The sequence below is a fragment of the Melopsittacus undulatus genome, chromosome Z (assembly GCF_012275295.1).
Source record: "Melopsittacus undulatus isolate bMelUnd1 chromosome Z, bMelUnd1.mat.Z, whole genome shotgun sequence".
In the NCBI taxonomy this organism is placed as follows: Eukaryota; Metazoa; Chordata; class Aves; order Psittaciformes; family Psittaculidae; genus Melopsittacus; species Melopsittacus undulatus.
In genome coordinates this window covers 82,879,089-82,895,700 of record NC_047557.1, presented here as the reverse complement: position 1 = coordinate 82,895,700, position 16,612 = coordinate 82,879,089, and the positions used below count along the sequence as shown (strand labels likewise).

Below are 16,612 nucleotides of genomic sequence, written 5' to 3'. Positions count from 1 at the left end.
GCATTATGTGAAGGACATCAAAAGCATTAACTGAGAAGTGTCCTTAGATAATATGATGCTCTGAAGTGAAAAATACTTAATAATGTGGGCTTAGCTCTGTAATGGCACATGGTTTGTGCAATTTGTAATACTATTACACTTGCAGTTGTAACTGATGTTCACTCATGCAGAGACACAGCACAAGGTTTGCAAAATTCTGTGAGAATTGTGCTGCAGAGTCACTTGGGTATACTTTAGATGTTCTGCAGGCTGTCCTCTCTTCAGAAGATGTAAGGTTTGGTTCATGAACCTGCAAAAGGAGGTATTCCGGAAACTGTTTCTGGGGGACTTAAGTTTCTCTTGATCACAGTAGGTGCTCTTTTGTTTCATCTCTTGATTGAATGTTTATATGCTGTTATTTTTTTAATTCAAATTGAGGTAGAGTTTATCCATGAGTTTGAAACAGAGGCTTGCAGTGGCATGCCACTGCTTGTCCTAGTATTTTGCGATGAAACTATTTCTGCTGTAGTGAATCAGTTGGGGGTTTTGAGTAAATGTTAAATATCGGTTCTTCCTTCATCTAAACATGTCAGTTTAGGAATGATTGTGTTCCATCTCTTAAGTGGCTTCAGGTCATTCTTGAATGTTTCACCAAGAGCTGTTGTGACCATATGAAATGGAGAAATATGCTCAAGACAGTTATTTCTTCACACGCTTGGGAATGGCTGGTGTTCAGTGAAGGAAATTTCTTCTTTCTGTTCAACAGCTTGCTGTTTTCGCAGCTGCCTTTTTTTTCCCCACCAGACTGATTCAGTGTTACCAAAAGTCTTTGAATAAAACAGGCAGCCTGACTTCTGTGTCCAAAACTGTCTGCTGTATTTTGTGATTCATAACTTGCTGGCCCAAACTACTGATATGGTTAAACCTGGCCCACTCTCCTGCTTCCTTTCTTTGGAGATGATAGCTAGGCAGCTACTTTTTATTAAGCCACACATGTACAGCTCTAGCCCTGTACTAGTCCAGTCACATCTTCCTCTGTTTTCAGGTTACAGAAATTCGTCTGAAGTATTTTGACACTGTTCCTGTTGCTGCTGCCATGTGTGTGCTGAAAACAGGGTTTCTCTTTGTGGCGTCTGAATTTGGAAACCAGTGAGTAAACAATTTGGTGTCAGCATTTTCCCTCTGGAAAACAGGCTGTTCTGTTCAGGGCTGCAAACTGGCACCAGAACCTAACGAATGTAGAAAGACAATACTTCTGTTTTAATCAGTACATTAATGTTCTGTTCACATCCCTTGAGCAGAGCAGTTGGCTTAGAATATGACTGAATGGAGGGATGTTCTTGTTTGAACCCAAGTAGATATTGCAGAGCAGGAGATTATATTCTGTTGCAGTAGGCTTTGGAAGAATTGGGCACTTGAAGTTCATTGACATCCATTGTGTATCCAGATGAATTATCTTTTAGTTTGATAGTTTTCATTTAACTTCTTTGTGTTGTGAAGTAGATAGACCACAGGAATTGCGGTCATATTCTTACCAGATGAGTATTTGAGGACTTTCTCAATTCATATTTGGGGTTCCAGACTATTATAGAGACTCAAAGATGTTGCAGGCCTTTCAAGATGGTGTCTGAGTGGGGAATTCACAGGAGTGAAGATATGTACTTTTTTTTTTTCTTTCTGACTATATCAGCAGTCAGCCACCTGAGGGAGCTCCTGCCAGTTTACTGCAGTGACTGAACTGGGTTGCATAAACCAGGCACTTGAGGAAGCCATATTCATTTGAGCTTTATTAAAACCAGGAAGTAAATCAGTCTGTATCTGGGGTTGTGGGGGCTTTTTGTTGTTATTTCCCCCCTCATCTCCTCTGAAGTTTAACTTGATTATTGTAATATTTAAGTCCATAAAATGGAATAGGGAATACAGATTAAAATAGTTAGGTGAGAGTATTCCACCATAAAAGACAACTGTGGAGTTGCAGTCATAGTCATTGTCCTTGCATTTGGCCTCAGCTGTTGGTTGCTGCTTCGACTCTAACACAAGAATATCTGAAAGGCTAGTGGGTAAATGGAGAAACTGTGGAACACCCTGCCATTGACAGCTACAAAGGTTTGATGGGGAGGTTGTGGATTTTTTTGTTTGGAGTTTTTCTTGAAGGTCTCTGATTCCCTTAAAAGATTTTGTCACCAAGATGGCAATTCTTGAGGCTAAACTTTGATAGCTGTATAATGTAAGGAAGGATTTCCCTCTGCTGCCTGAGTATCTGTTGATGCCTTACTTAGAGAGAAGTCTACATGACCTTCGCACTGAACATGCTCTTGCTCTTGCTCTCTGTCTCAAGTTACCTGTACCAAATTGCTCACCTGGGTGACGATGATGAGGAGCCAGAGTTCTCTTCTGCTATGCCTCTTGAGGAAGGAGATACATTCTTTTTCCAGCCACGACCTCTCAAGAACCTGGTACTGGTGGATGAGTTGGACAGTTTGTCTCCTATTCTGTGTTGTCAGGTATGTTGCCATTAGTAAGCTCCCATTCACCACTTAAGTCTTTCTCATTTACAGAGGAGTTGATCCTAGATGAATGTTTTTTTTTTCAGAGTATTTGTGTGTAAGCAGAGTCCCAAAGTTGCATTATCCGAGGTTGCCAGAAGTAACTGCTCTATAGTAAATCCTGGTAGAAAAGCAAGCCTGCTAAATTCTTGAGCAGCTGCTTAAGACTGGTATCTGGCCTGGCAGCCTTTGATGCCTGAGGTGATAAGTATGTATCTGGACACAGTGTCAGCAGCTCTTTGCTGCCCCTCTGCTGACTGTCAGACCAGCTCTCCGTTCTGCAGTTCGCTTAAAACCTGATACTATTTCGGGGCAGCAGATAAGTACACGCTATGGCATCTTCCTTGCTTTCAGTGCTTGAAAAAAAAAACATTCTTAAAGCAGTAGTGTACATTATATAGTTTAATTCTTTCTTCCTGTAGGTATTGACACTTATTTCTCCATACAGATAGCAGATTTGGCCAATGAAGACACTCCACAGCTGTATGTGGCTTGTGGTCGGGGGCCCCGGTCATCTCTGAGAGTTCTAAGACATGGACTTGAGGTAAGACTTCAGCACTTCAGAAGAGAAGCTTCAAAGGGGAGGACAGCAGGAGAAAATCCTTGCAATAAGGGAACTGAAATGAAGGGATTCTCCTTCTGCCACTGGTCTGGAGAGCAGCTTTCTCTCAACTTGCTTCTTGGAAGTAGAAGGGTTATATTTTTTAAAGTGTCAGAGGCTTTTTGTTCAGTTGACTCCAACCATGTGCATTTTGTCTCCTCTTAATACTTGAGTTTATTGAGCCAGAACATCCCGTTGTCTCTGCCAGCTGCTGCTGTTCTTTTTGCTAGGGATGGGTGACCTTCTAAAGCTGATCGTCCAGGGCTCTGATGTTGCTGTATCAGTGCTGAATGTATTCTACCCTGCAGCACATCTGGCATGGAGAGAGAACACAAGAATTAGGAATTACTAGCTTTCCTGTAGGAAGGCTTAAAAGCTGCTGGTGGTTACATGGCTTACTGTAGTTAAGTCTAAACATCTGTTTGCAAAAGAACCTTCTTTCTGTTTACTCTTAGGTATCCGAAATGGCTGTCTCAGAGCTGCCTGGTAACCCCAATGCTGTATGGACAGTGAGGAGACATGTTGAAGGTATGCAGTATTTTCCTAAAGCACAAGGATGTGATAATGTTTTTTGGTGTATTTTGCTGTTTTGTCCAAGGAGATAGGAAAGGTGTTGCATGATGCTTGTGTGCCATCCTTGAAAGCTGGGTTTTGAATCAGCAGACACCTCTTTGTACGTAGAAGCCACCCTCTGGTCCCCTAGAATTGTCGCACTTCTGGATGACAAAAAAGTACCTGCCTGCAGCTGCATCCATCACCCAATATGCTGTGTCAGCTGTACATTTGCAGCCTGAAGCTGCTGACCTCCTCATCCTTTTCCACTTCCCACAGGTTCTTCCTCTGACATCAGCAGGCATTGATTATTATTTTTATTGAAGCATGCTCTCTGTTATATGCATGGTGACAGCTATAGTAGTCACCTCTTTGTGAGAAAGTGGGATACACTTATTGCGGATTCAAAGAAGATAAGTCAGGATCAGTATTTGTATTTTATTACTTCCCTCTATGCATTGTCTGCAAGGAAAATGATCTATTTGGGCTAGGACACACTTCCTATTAAAAAACCCACCAGTGTGTAGAGTGCTGCTGATTCCAGGAAAGTCAAGATTTGAAACTGGCAGAATATATGGAATTGTGGGCTTCGTTTGACTGGTTGGTTGTTTTTTTTCCTGGTCTGAAATACCAGGTCTGTATTATTAAAGTACAAGAGGAGATACAATTCCTTGTCCCGCCTTTCTCTTGAGGGTGAGAACAGAGTCAGAGTTTTGTGTTTCCTCAGAAACTCCTAAAACCCCTGAAACATCTGTTCTGTGGTTTGGCAGCCTCAGTAATTATTTTCTGGGGAGAGACTTGTATAAATCTCACAAAGATTTGTTGTTTATGTACTGGGTATGGAAATGACAGGTTGTTGCAGTGGAGACCTTAAGCTGCTATGGTGACATTATATCTTGTTTTTAAGCAGTCGCAGGGTAGTGTGTTTTCCAGGGAAGCCAGTAACCCTGTGGGGATTTCAAACATTGCTGTGGGATTTAGCTTGCCATCCAAGATGTGCCATCATTTCCCATGCTCATGTGGACATGGTTGAGCGAGTCCAGCGGAGGCCACAGAGATGCTGCGAGGGCTGGAGCACCTCTTTTTGGATACAGGCTGGGAAAGCTGGGCTTGTTCAGCCTGGAGAAGGAAGACTCTGAGGAGACCTTGGAGCAGCTCCAGTGCCTAAATGGGCTACAGAAAACCTGGAGAAGGGCTTTGGACAAGGGCCTGTAGGGACAGGACAAGGGCAAATGGCTTTAAACTGACAGAGAAGAGACTGAGATGTGATCTTAGCAGGAAGTTCCTCTTTGTGAGGGTGGTGAGGCCCTGGTACAGGTTGCCCAGAAAATCTTTGGCTGCCCCATCCTTGGAAGTGTTCAAGACCAGGTGGGACAGGGCTTAGAGCAGCCTGGTCTAGTGGAAGGTGTTCCTGCCCATGGCAGGGGATTGGAACTGGGTGAGCTTTTCAGTTTCTTCCAGCCTAAACCATTCTGTGATTCTAAGACTCATGTACTGCCTAAGCAATATGGAAGGAACTTCGAGCACAGGCTGCCTTTATTTTCCCCAGAAAATGGTCAGAGGAAAAGTATTTCCACAGCTCATGTCAAAAATAATGTGCTTTTCTTAAAAGAGGCATTCCAGTTTGATAGAGACAAACCTTTGCTCCTGTTTTCTGGAGGAGAAGTTTACCAACATTTGTTTCCTCTGAGAGATGGAGGCTTCTTACATCACCTTGCAGTTTGAAAAACTTTTCCTTTGGGGTTCCAGAGAATGCCTTTGATTTTCAGGAGACAGAGGACTGTTGCTTACCTACATAAACCAGACGAGTCTTGCTGCCTCTTCTTCCTCCTTGCAAATTCTCCAGGCTGCAGCATGAAGATCATCTCCATGATTTCAGAAGGCTGGAAGCTGTGGCTGTTATGAACCATGCTACTTTCTGAATACAGTTTAAAGTTATGTGAAACCAGTCCCTTACAACCCTTTGAATTCAGAACAGTTTGACTGGATTTAAAATCAAAAAGCCTGCAGAATCATTTCAAACATGTATCTGATCTTGAAGTTGTGCAGGTGCCGGTTTTTGTGCATTCCATTTGCAGTGCTGGGTTGCCTGGTTGTGCCTCACTGCCATAGTGTCCCTGTGCTTCAAGGCCTCTGTAAGATACAGGTTTGCAGCCTTCAAAGCAAATACTAACCTTGGCTGGTATGTGGTGATACTACCAATACCAAGCCTTTTTTTTTCTTCCGCAGGTGGCTGGTGGTGGAGGTGCTGATCACCACAGGTGTGTACTCACTGCCAGGGGCTACAGTATTGCCCCACAGCTTAACCACAGAGAATCCCAAAATCATGAGGCTAAGCTTTTCAGGAAATGAATTCTAGGAGCTGTTGTGTAGTTGGAGATTGTTGCTTTCGCTGCCTTTGGTAGCTGAGGGGTAGAAAGCAACTGCTATCTTCCAGTCTTTGGGAGAACAACGTAATCAACTGTGTGTCTGCAGAATGGCCAGTCCTTGCTAAAATCAGAGATATTTTTAATGGGCATTTTCAGCTCCCTTCTAGACTGAGGATTGCTTCCAAGCTGCTTTGTTTAGAGACCTTGAAGAGAAAACGATCATGTGTGCGTGAAGGTACTGCTGGCATGGGAGTGCCGTTTGGTTATAGGATACTGTTGTGGTCTAAGCCCAGCTAGTAACTCAGAACCACACAGCTGCTTGCTCACTCCCTTTTTTCCCTGCCCACTCCAGGTGGTATGGGGAGGAGAATTGAAAGAATGTAAACTCATGGGTTGAGATAAGAACTGTCCAATAGCTAAAGTATATTATAAAATTACTACCACTAGCAATAATGATGGGGAAATAACAAGGGCAGAGAAGATAAACTAAAATGTTAAGGGGAAAAAAACCCAAGAAACCTCAGTGATGCGCAGTACACTTGCTCAACACCTGCTGACCAATACCCAGCTTGACTTGAGTCCCTTCCAAGTGACTCCCCCCAGTTTCTCTACCAGGCATGATGTGCTGTGGTATGGAATACCCCTTTGGCTAGTTTGAGTCAGGTGTCCTGTCTCTGTTTCCTTCTGGTTTCTTGCGCCCCTCCTTACTGGCAGAGCATCAGATTGAAAAGTCCTTGATGGGTAAGCATTACCTAGCAACAACTAAAACATCAGCGTGTTCACAGCATTGTTCTCAAGACTACTCAAGACTAAAGCTGAAACACAGCACTGCACCAGCTACTGGGAAGGAGAAAAATAGCACGGCTGAACCTAGGACAGATGCATCTGCCCATCAGACAAGGAGATGGGTTTTGGACCAAACCCTCTTACATTTGAATATTAGGGTGTGGGAAGCTGGATGGCTGGGAGCTTGGCTGTTGAGATAGGTGCAAAACTGAGAGCTGACAGCCTACCTTCCCTACCTGCTGCTCCTGCCTGAAAAGCAATGTGCAGTGACTCCCAGGTGCAGAGTCTCCATGAAACACAGGAAAATGTGCTATCTTCCCATTAGTATTTTTTAAGTGAGAATAATCCCTACCTTTGTTGCTCCTCACCTCTCTGTTCACTGAACAAGTCTGAGCTAGTGGTGTCTGCATTTGTGTTGGTTCAAATTCAGATGCTGCAGAGCATGAACCAGGCGTGGGCTGGTGTATAGGAATGGAATTCTCATGGAATAACTGAAACTGAATCTGTGACAAATAACAAAAAGCACGGTAGGATAGAGTTGGTGGACTGAAATGTGTATTTTCATAACTGTTGTGGGGATGAAGCTGCAGAAAACTTGTAATGAATGCATAGGAAAATTAGTCCAGCTGTGGTTCTCCAGAGTCATTAAAATGTCTCTGTTACTTGCTGAAAGGAGCTAACTGGAGCAGTTAGAACAGTAATAAGCATCTCTGAAGTCTTGTGTCTTTTTATTTTGTGTACAAAATAATGTCTGTCAGTTCAGAACTCTGGAGAGCCTGATGTGCTTGAGATTATGCAGAGCTAAGTAGGTATTTTTCCATATTAAAGTCTATAGGTCTTTTATTTTTCTGAGAATACTTCTCAGCGTGCTACAGGGATTTAGTCTTCTCAACCAGGCTGCTGTATTTTCTAGACCAAAATTGTATTGTTTGAATCTGGATGAATGCATCTTATTCACTGACTTAATTCTGGTAAATCAAATGCTCTATTTCAAAAGCTCCAGCCAAGAAGCATTAAGTAACACTCCTGGACTTCAAGCAAAAATGCACTGGTCACTGTTATTGACACAAACTTAAAGGCATGCTTTGATATAACTGTAAGCCAGTGGAAAAAAAAGAGCCTCAGAACTCTAAAGAGGTAGGAATGAGTTTTCATTTGGAGTAAGACTAAGGGAATCTGTTTTGCTTTCAAATGGGAGTTGTCCTGCTCCAAATCACATGGTTAAGCCTCCAGCTGGGACATGGTGGTTTATCATGAGAATCACAGCCCCCAGGGAGGAAGGCAGCAGCTCTCAAGAAGTTTGGAAACCAGTTATGGTCTTTGAAATGGAATTTTTAGAATATCCTGTCTACGGGATATTTATGAATTAAATGCTTAGCCTGTGAACTGCTAGAACCTCTATTTAAAGCAGTTGAGGAATTCTTGTAGACTTCTGGTATTGAAAAATTCAGGTAGGTTTGTAGGAGCAGCTGCTATTTAGTGTGGAAAATAACAAGTGTGTAACAGTGCATGTCTTGCTGAACTGTTACCATCGGCTGTTAACATTAAGAGAAATTCTCTTGTTAAGCTGTGTTTTAAGTAGTAACTGATTGGTTTCTGTGTGTGGATTCAGTTCTTGTGTTCTCATTTCCACAAGCAGGATCTGCTCCTGTTTGTGGGCTTCAGGAGCATGTTAGAGGTTTATGCCACCGACCACTTTTAGAATTGCTTTAATGGTACAAAGCTCTTCAGTTTGATCATAGCAGTGGTCTGTATAACAGATGCTAGAGAGAAGAATGATGGGATTTTTTCATTTGCATATTTTCAGCTGTATGTAAGACCTTTTTGTTACAAACGTGACGCAGCAGGTTTGGCAGAGCCTCCATATAAACAGGACGGATAAGAAAAGAATCCATTCCTGGAGCATTTGTTTCAGTTGGTCCAGTTCTGTTTCTTTAAGCTGGTACACGGTATTTGCTGGAATCTTGTGTTCAGCCCAGTGAGAGTTCCCTATTTTCTTTCTTTACTTTGAGAATCTTTAGCCACTTCTCCATGTCTTCCACATGTGCAGATTATGGAGAAACTCTGCCCAAGGGCAAAAAACCGTGACAGCTCTCTTACACCCTGACCTCTCAATTGTCGTGTGCTGTGGTGCATAGGTCTGAGCTTTGGGTTGAGTTGAGTTAAAATGGGGAATTTTTTCTTTTTAAGAAATAGCACTTGCATGACAACAGCAGCGGAGTGGAGTTGCTTCTAAAGCAGTCTTACTCCACTGATGCTTCTGCCTGCATTTCCCAGCAGACTTGCTGCTTTTGTTACTCTGTTTTAATGAGACTCCTCTCCCCCTCTTTAATGCCTGTTGTCTTCTGCAGAATGAAAACAGGAGTAAATCAGAGCATGCCCTTTAGTCTGTCCCACTGCTGTTGTTTACCACAAAAATTCCATATTTCAGAATGAGCTCTTATGACTATTTTAATTAGCATAGCTCTTCCACATGCAAGCTGCTGAACTCTCTCAGGCTGTTCCTCTTAGGAAAAGCCAGCACTGGAGGTAGTAGTTGCAATACTGTCACTTATTCTAGTAGAAGTAAAGGTCAGTGTTTGCTCTAATTGTTTCGCATCCCAGAAGACTGTAGGGGTGGCAGTGTGATGAATGTAAGCTAGCCGAGCTTCTAGGTGAGGATAGAGCACGCTAACCCAAGCTCCTCTGTTGCACTGCACTCGATTTGTTCTCTGCAGCCTTTTATTATGTGGATACTGGATTAGGTACAAAGTCCTGCAACCTACTGTTAGCAGCATCCGTGGTGTGGTTTCTTCAGATGAGTTCTATGTGTTCAGATTGTTGGGATATTTAATTTGGTGTCATTGGGTGTTAAATCTGGATTCAGCTCCTGGTGTGACATGGGTCGAGTGCTAAATACTTCTAGACTTTAACTGACTTTGAAGAATGTAGGCTGGAGTCTTGCATGCCAGAATCCAGAGTGTGGTGAATTGACTCTGTATCGAGATCATGATTTGACCCCTGGTTCAGTCTTGCATTGTTCGGAGTCTAGCAGTGGCTTGTTTTCAGACTGTGTCCTGGAACAAACTTGCACAATATTGCCAACAGATGTAATTATCACAGGAATTCTGAGTAACTGCTGGACATCTGTCAGACTGCTAATTTTGTTGGGAAGCCTTGCTTAATCAACACCCTTTTTTCCCTGTCTCCCTTAACCAGATGAATTTGATGCCTATATCATTGTGTCCTTCGTAAATGCCACACTGGTGCTGTCTATCGGAGAGACTGTAGAAGAAGTGACTGACTCAGGATTCCTGGGTACTACACCCACCTTGTCCTGCTCTCTTCTTGGTGACGATGCTTTGGTACAGGTAATGGAAAGCTGCTTCTGATGTGTCTGATTACATCTGCCACTTTCTGCTTGCGGTATGGGCACAGTTTCTGTGTTAGTGCAGCATATGTCATGTTTAAAGGTGTAGATTGGCAAAGAGTGACACAATTCATTTCCTTTCCCTTTTTACATTGTGCTAAGTGAACTAGACCAGCTGTAGATGTTCTAATCTCCTTTGTTGTGTGCCCAGTCATTGCTTGCTGTAGCTCAAAGATGCAGTGCTTCCAGCTGGCAAATGGTTTTATGCTGGTTCAGCCTATTGCATAGCCAGTAGATCACCACTGCGAGGAGCGGTGCTTCTTTTGGCTTTTCGGTGTCAGAGCCACCAGTGAGAATTGTGAAGGGTGATTAATACAAAATTGCTATGACTTCTTTTTTTTTTTTTCTTTCAGGTTTATCCAGATGGGATCCGGCACATCCGAGCAGATAAGAGAGTAAATGAATGGAAGACACCAGGGAAGAAAACCATTGTAAAATGTGCTGTGAACCAGAGACAAGTCGTGATAGCACTGACTGGAGGAGAACTGGTTTATTTTGAGATGGACCCGGTATGTGTATTAATGTCGGGAATGATTTTGGTAGAGCAAGATGGACTATGGGGCATGCCAGAGACAGATCCTTGATGAGACCCACAGACAGGGATTCTGTAGTGAAGCATCCTTCTTGAATGGATAGATAAAAGCCCTGCAGAGCTGGACTCTGAGATTGTTTAATGGCTAATTAGACTGAGGCATGGAAATTGTATACTTACCCTACTGCTATTCTGGTTCTTCCAACTGTAGCTGAAATAATGCTGTAAATAAATGGTTTTTAAAAAATACAGCCAAAGCACTGGCCTAAAAAAGAAGTGGTGAGGGGGGAAAGTGTGGAAAGACATTTTGGTGCTGGTTCACTGCAATGGGCAGTCAGTAAGTGTCTTTTGTGCTTTTTTTCACAGTCAGGACAGCTGAATGAGTACACAGAAAGAAAGGAGATGTCAGCTGATGTCGTTTGCATGAGCCTGGCCAATGTTCCTCCTGGGGAGCAGCGCTCACGCTTCCTTGCTGTTGGGCTCGTGGACAACACTGTCAGAATTATTTCCCTTGACCCTTCGGTGAGTAGATGTGCTGTTGCTGCTTCTTCCATTGGCTTGAAATGTTCGGAAAGGTATTCCAGAGGTGAGCTGTATCCATTCAAGCTGTCTCTCCATATTCAGGTGGATGACAAGGAATGAATAGCTAGTGTGGCTTTTCTGTAGGAGGAGGCATGGCTGCTGATCCTAACCTGTAACAATTTCCTTGTTTTATCTAGCCTCGCCCTTGCCTGGAGATTCAGCTGATGAGAAATTAAAGTATTTGCTTCATTGTTTTCTTTAGATATTGGCTTTGGTGGTTTGGGTTTTTTTTTTGTTTGCTTTTCTTGTCTTACTGTGTAAACCTATACTAAAGCAGACTTATTCTGCAAGCAGGTCAGCACCAAACCACCATTAATTTCTTACCCTGTAACAGAGAAGTTTTCAGAAGATGCTGAAGTAACAAACTTTGCTTAGCTCTCTCCATGCTAAGTAGCTGCAAACTGCTAGAACAGTTTGGAAGGATCTAGTTTATCTTTTCCAAACCCCAGGGCTGCTACCACTCTTGCATGCCAAAATCCACAGAGTGAGTTTTTATTTGCACTTTTTTTCTGTGCTGAATACTCTTTTTGGAGATTTAAAAGGGCATCTCAAAGTTTCTTAGATGTAGCTTGAATCCCCTCTTGCCATGCCAAGCCTTGCTGACCGGTATGTTACTTCTGTCCTGTCTCCCACAGGATTGCTTACAGCCACTGAGTATGCAGGCCCTCCCTGCTCAGCCTGAGTCATTGTGCATTGTGGAGATGGGTGGCACGGAGAAGCAGGATGAGCTGGGGGAGAGAGGCTCCATTGGCTTTCTGTACCTGAACATTGGACTGCAGGTGAGAGGTGCCTGCCTGGTTCTGACAGGCGTGTCTTGGTGAGCTTTCACTTGAAAAATAGATTGTGAAAGTAGCTTTGTCATCAAGCAGCACAACACAAAGCCTGGTTCTTCCCTCTTTGTTACAACAGACTTAACAACTGGGATTGGGGAATTCAATGTGTGACATGGGGTTCAAGTTTCACCATGCATTCATGGACTTAAGATTAATCAAAAGACTGTGTATTGTCCTGGGGATCTTGTAGATCAAAATTTGCTTTTCCTCTTCCAGAAAGAGAGCCTGTTCTTAAGAAAAAAAAAAATATATCCGGGTGAAATGTTGGGCAGTTCTTTAGAAACTGCCTGTAGGCCAGAGTATACAAGGAGTAACTGCCTATAACCACAGGCTCTGCCCTAGTAACTCTGCTGTTACACAGCTTTTTGTTGCATCTGGTGCTGTCTCTGATCTTAAACCAAAACATTTTTCTGACAATTCAACGTGTAGTACAAACAGTCAGAGAAGCCTAGGTTCTTTCACATGCTTCAAGCTTGATGTAAGAAGCTCTTTGTAAGTAGCATGAGGTTTTGGGTAAATACTTTGTACCAAGAGGGATTTGGATCTGGAATTAGCCTCAGGTTTTCATGGTGTATGAGATGCACTCATAAGCCATTGGTCTGTATTTTTTGCCTTTTTCTGTTTGGTATGCACGTGTTTTACAAGTAATTCCTTTTAGAATAGGAGTGTGCAGGAGCTATGCTTTTTCATATTAAGAGCCAATTCAGATATAGTTGTAGAAGAGAGTTGTACCAGAAGCTAGGAAAGCTAGGAACAGATGCACAGTTCTTCAGATGTTTCCTCTCTGTTTTGAATAATGGTTGTAATTTCTTGTCTGTAATCTTGATCTGTTTGGTTTGCTGATGTCAAGAATGGTGTGCTGCTGCGAACTGTCCTGGATCCTGTTACTGGTGATCTTTCTGATACCAGGACCAGATACCTTGGCTCCCGGCCTGTGAAACTCTTCCGAGTCCGAATGCAAGGCCAAGAGGCGGTAAGTGAGGCAAGCTCAGAGGGGTACAGATCCATTCTTGAGACACAGCATCCCATGTTTCCTTATTGGCGGGCAGAGTGGGAAGCTGTCCTCTGGGTAGGGATGGGAAGTAGGAATGACTTAGAATAACTTAATTATGGAACTGCCTGTCTCACGGTTTGTTCTTTCACAAACAGCCTTGTTCATGTTGGTATTCCCCTTACTTCTTACAAAGTAATGCGTAGTGCTGCCCTGCGTGTTTGGAAATGGGACTTATTTGACCCATAGGCTGTGTTTGCAGCATGTCTGGAAAGCTCTGAGCAGATTCTTAGGCTTAGAGACACTGAAAAACCTCACCTTGCCTTCATTAGGGCACAGAGGCAGAAAGAGCCCTGTGCAGAAATCTTCCCCTTGACTGCTTGATGCAGTGATGGTTTTCTCCTCTGCCTGTTTAGAATGGCTCAGCCAGGGGCTGGACAGCTGCCACACATGGTTCAGGGAAAACATTTGCAGGATTTGCACAGAGGGAAGAAAGTGTTTCATCAGAAGTGCCATTTCCAGTCCTTGTGATGTGGCGCTGGGGAGATCAGCCACCCCCTGCTTGACTCATTTTTGGATGACCCCTTCAGAGTTGAGAAATACTGCTGGTCAGTGCAGGGAGCTGAATCAGGGAATGTGAGCACTGCTTCAGTGTTATGGTACACTGGGTAAATCTCTTCAACTGGCTCCTGCCAGGTGTACCTTGGAGGTGAGCTGCTTTGCCGCTTGGACAGAGGATGCTGTAGCAGAGGAATAGCTGATTACTTTTCTGCTTTGAGTCCATTCTTGATTCCTTCTGTCACAATATGGGGAGAAAAAAACACACTGTTTATGGCCTGTCAGTGATAGGTGGGGGGTGTACTCTATGAGGGATTCAATGTAATTCCAGCTGTTGTTGCTGGGGCAGGAAGTAAGGTTGTACTGAAGTTGAGTTAGTAGCATGTATAAAGCTGAGGGGTTTAGAGGTCTGTCTTCCTTTGTTTCCTTTAACTTGAAGTAGGCTACTGATGATTTTAAGGGAATTTCACTTGTGTGCTACCATATTTGGATGGTGACAAAGCATTAAATACTTATTTTAAAAGACCTGTTCCCATTAGAACAGGCTATTGTTAAAAAAAAAAAATGCTGTGAAAGTATTTGTTATTGTGGCTTTTACAGATAACAGTTTTTATTGCACCTCAGTTTGACTGTCTGTTGACTTAATAGTGTTTAAAATTTCATGTCATACCCAGTTTCTAGATAAAATTCTTTCTTGAAAGCAGGCAGAATCTGAGGGTGTGCCCTGAGGTGGGTGGAGTCCACCCCCAAGAACTCAGGTGTTAAGTGGGTAGGAGCCTGGCACTCTACGTCCCTTCATATTTGCAAGGAGTGAGCTTGTTTCCATCCCCAGAATTAATAAATTTGTTGTCTGTCTTCCCCAGGTGCTGGCCATGTCAAGCCGATCCTGGCTCAGTTACTCCTATCAGTCACGCTTCCACCTGACTCCCTTGTCTTATGAGACACTGGAGTTTGCATCTGGTTTTGCTTCTGAGCAATGCCCAGAGGGCATTGTAGCCATCTCCACAAACACACTGAGGTAAGAACTGATGGGAAAACACACTTCTAGGCTGGGATGCAAGGCAGATGGGGAGGGTGGTGAATTCTCACTAGACATTCAAAAGGAAAGAGCTAAAGTGGGTTAACTAAAGAATAGAGGGTTTTTTGAGGTTACTTGATTATGGATAATGATTTGATGGAAACATAGGTGGATTTCAGAAAATAAAAGGAATACAAGGACAGTTGTGCTATTAAAAAGAAATAGGGTGTGTTTCTCTGACTTGCATTTTTCAGCTTTTTTAAGTAAGTTTAATTCAGGTTATCCTTAAATTCTCTGGTCCTTAGAGGGAAGCTTTTAATAACTATGACCCTATTGTGTATTAGGATCTTGTGGCTGGGGATTTGAATTGGCTACTTTGCAGAAAAAAAAACATAGTTGATTAAAGAAATCAGAAGCATGACAGGGGTGTATTTGTTGCCTTTTTAAAAAAAATTCAGCTTAGATGCTAAAAACATAAATGAAAATAATGGACCACAAATTCAGGACCTCTGCTGTATGCACTTGAACAGGCACTTTTTTCATATCTGTCCTCACTGATGTGTTACAGCATTCATTGCTTTTAAAGGAGTCGTTCTTTCTGGAGATACTTGTGGTTTTTAGTCGCCAAATGCCAGAAGAACTGGCTTTTCAGCTGGCAGGTCACAGGAAGAAAGAATCGGCATTGCATTTCTCATACTGTTTTAACTAAAGTGCCTCTGAGGAGCATTTGGTTACTTGTTGAACTCTGCGTCACATTTAGATTCAGATGATGTTTCGCCAGACTTCCCCTCTTCCATGTGCTCTTTGTTCCTTTTGGTCAAGACTTGCTTCAGCACCACTGAGGATGCACCCTGGGATAGATAGCCCTCACATCAAGGACCTGGTGCTACAGAACACTCCTTGTCCCACAGCATCATCTCCCATATAGGATGCTAGTGCTGCTCTGCTGTCTGGAGCTGTTTGCTGGTTACTCACTGGCCTGAGAAAAGTGCTGCTTTTCTCCAGCACTAGCCAGTTTCACAGACATAAAGCTCAACTCCAGTTTTGTCTCTTGGCCAGCTGCTTTTGGACCTTGTTCAACTTTGTCACATCTCTCTTCCCCAGGATTTTGGCACTGGAGAAGCTGGGGGCAGTCTTCAACCAGGTTTCCTTCCCATTGCAGTACACACCCCGAAAATTTGTCATTCACCCAGAGAGCAACAACCTGATTGTTATCGAGACAGACCACAACGCTTATACTGAGGCCACCAAGGCACAGAGGAAGCAGCAAATGGCTGAGGTAATAGGGCAGGGGACAGGTACACACTTCTGTTGTCTGGAAGGAATTTCTGCAGCTGGAAATCCTGCCTGCTTACCGGTTCCCAGCTGCTGTTGCCTGTGCGTTTTTTTTGCCCTGTGTGAATACAGGGGCTGAAAGGAGTGAAGATCTGCCTCAAAGCACCCATTTTATCAGCATACACTGCTTCCCATTGGTCCTTTCTTTGCATGTTATTGTAGCAGGCATAATATATACTGGAGGACAGTCATACTTGTGTAGCGCCAGTCTCTGGTTTTCCTGTGACTGAGAATGTTTGGATTTCAGCAGATTATTTTCTTTTCAGTGTTGTTTCTAGAGTTGTAGAATGAAAAAAACCCCAGTTAGCTGCCCTTTGGCCAGGGCAGAGCTGACCCTGCTGTGCTCTGGGCTGCAGAGGCTCAGTTGGGAATAAGCTCAGGGTGGATGAAAACTTTGGGATTTGGTGGGTTTTATGTTTTTGCAGGCAGTATCTGGCCCTGGAATACCTGGGCTTATGGGAAACAGGCTATATTCTTCACAGAGTATCAGCATGTCTGCTGAGGAAATCCACTGAGCTGTT

General features: G+C 43.3%; 1 protein-coding gene across 2 annotated transcripts in view; it reads left to right on the top strand.

Annotated features, from left to right (window-relative positions):
• Nucleotides 1-16,612, top strand: part of SF3B3 (splicing factor 3b subunit 3) — a 30,533-nt gene that overhangs the window by 5,545 nt on the left and 8,376 nt on the right. For both annotated transcript variants that reach the window (XM_005152264.4, XM_031051886.2), the window contains exons 8-18: nucleotides 1,025-1,128; nucleotides 2,318-2,483; nucleotides 2,974-3,069; nucleotides 3,582-3,654; nucleotides 10,032-10,183; nucleotides 10,596-10,751; nucleotides 11,141-11,296; nucleotides 11,992-12,135; nucleotides 13,040-13,162; nucleotides 14,602-14,756; nucleotides 15,861-16,035. In XM_005152264.4, the coding sequence (XP_005152321.1) occupies nucleotides 1,025-1,128; nucleotides 2,318-2,483; nucleotides 2,974-3,069; nucleotides 3,582-3,654; nucleotides 10,032-10,183; nucleotides 10,596-10,751; nucleotides 11,141-11,296; nucleotides 11,992-12,135; nucleotides 13,040-13,162; nucleotides 14,602-14,756; nucleotides 15,861-16,035 (1,500 nt within the window). The remainder of the gene's footprint in view (nucleotides 1-1,024; nucleotides 1,129-2,317; nucleotides 2,484-2,973; nucleotides 3,070-3,581; nucleotides 3,655-10,031; nucleotides 10,184-10,595; nucleotides 10,752-11,140; nucleotides 11,297-11,991; nucleotides 12,136-13,039; nucleotides 13,163-14,601; nucleotides 14,757-15,860; nucleotides 16,036-16,612) is intronic.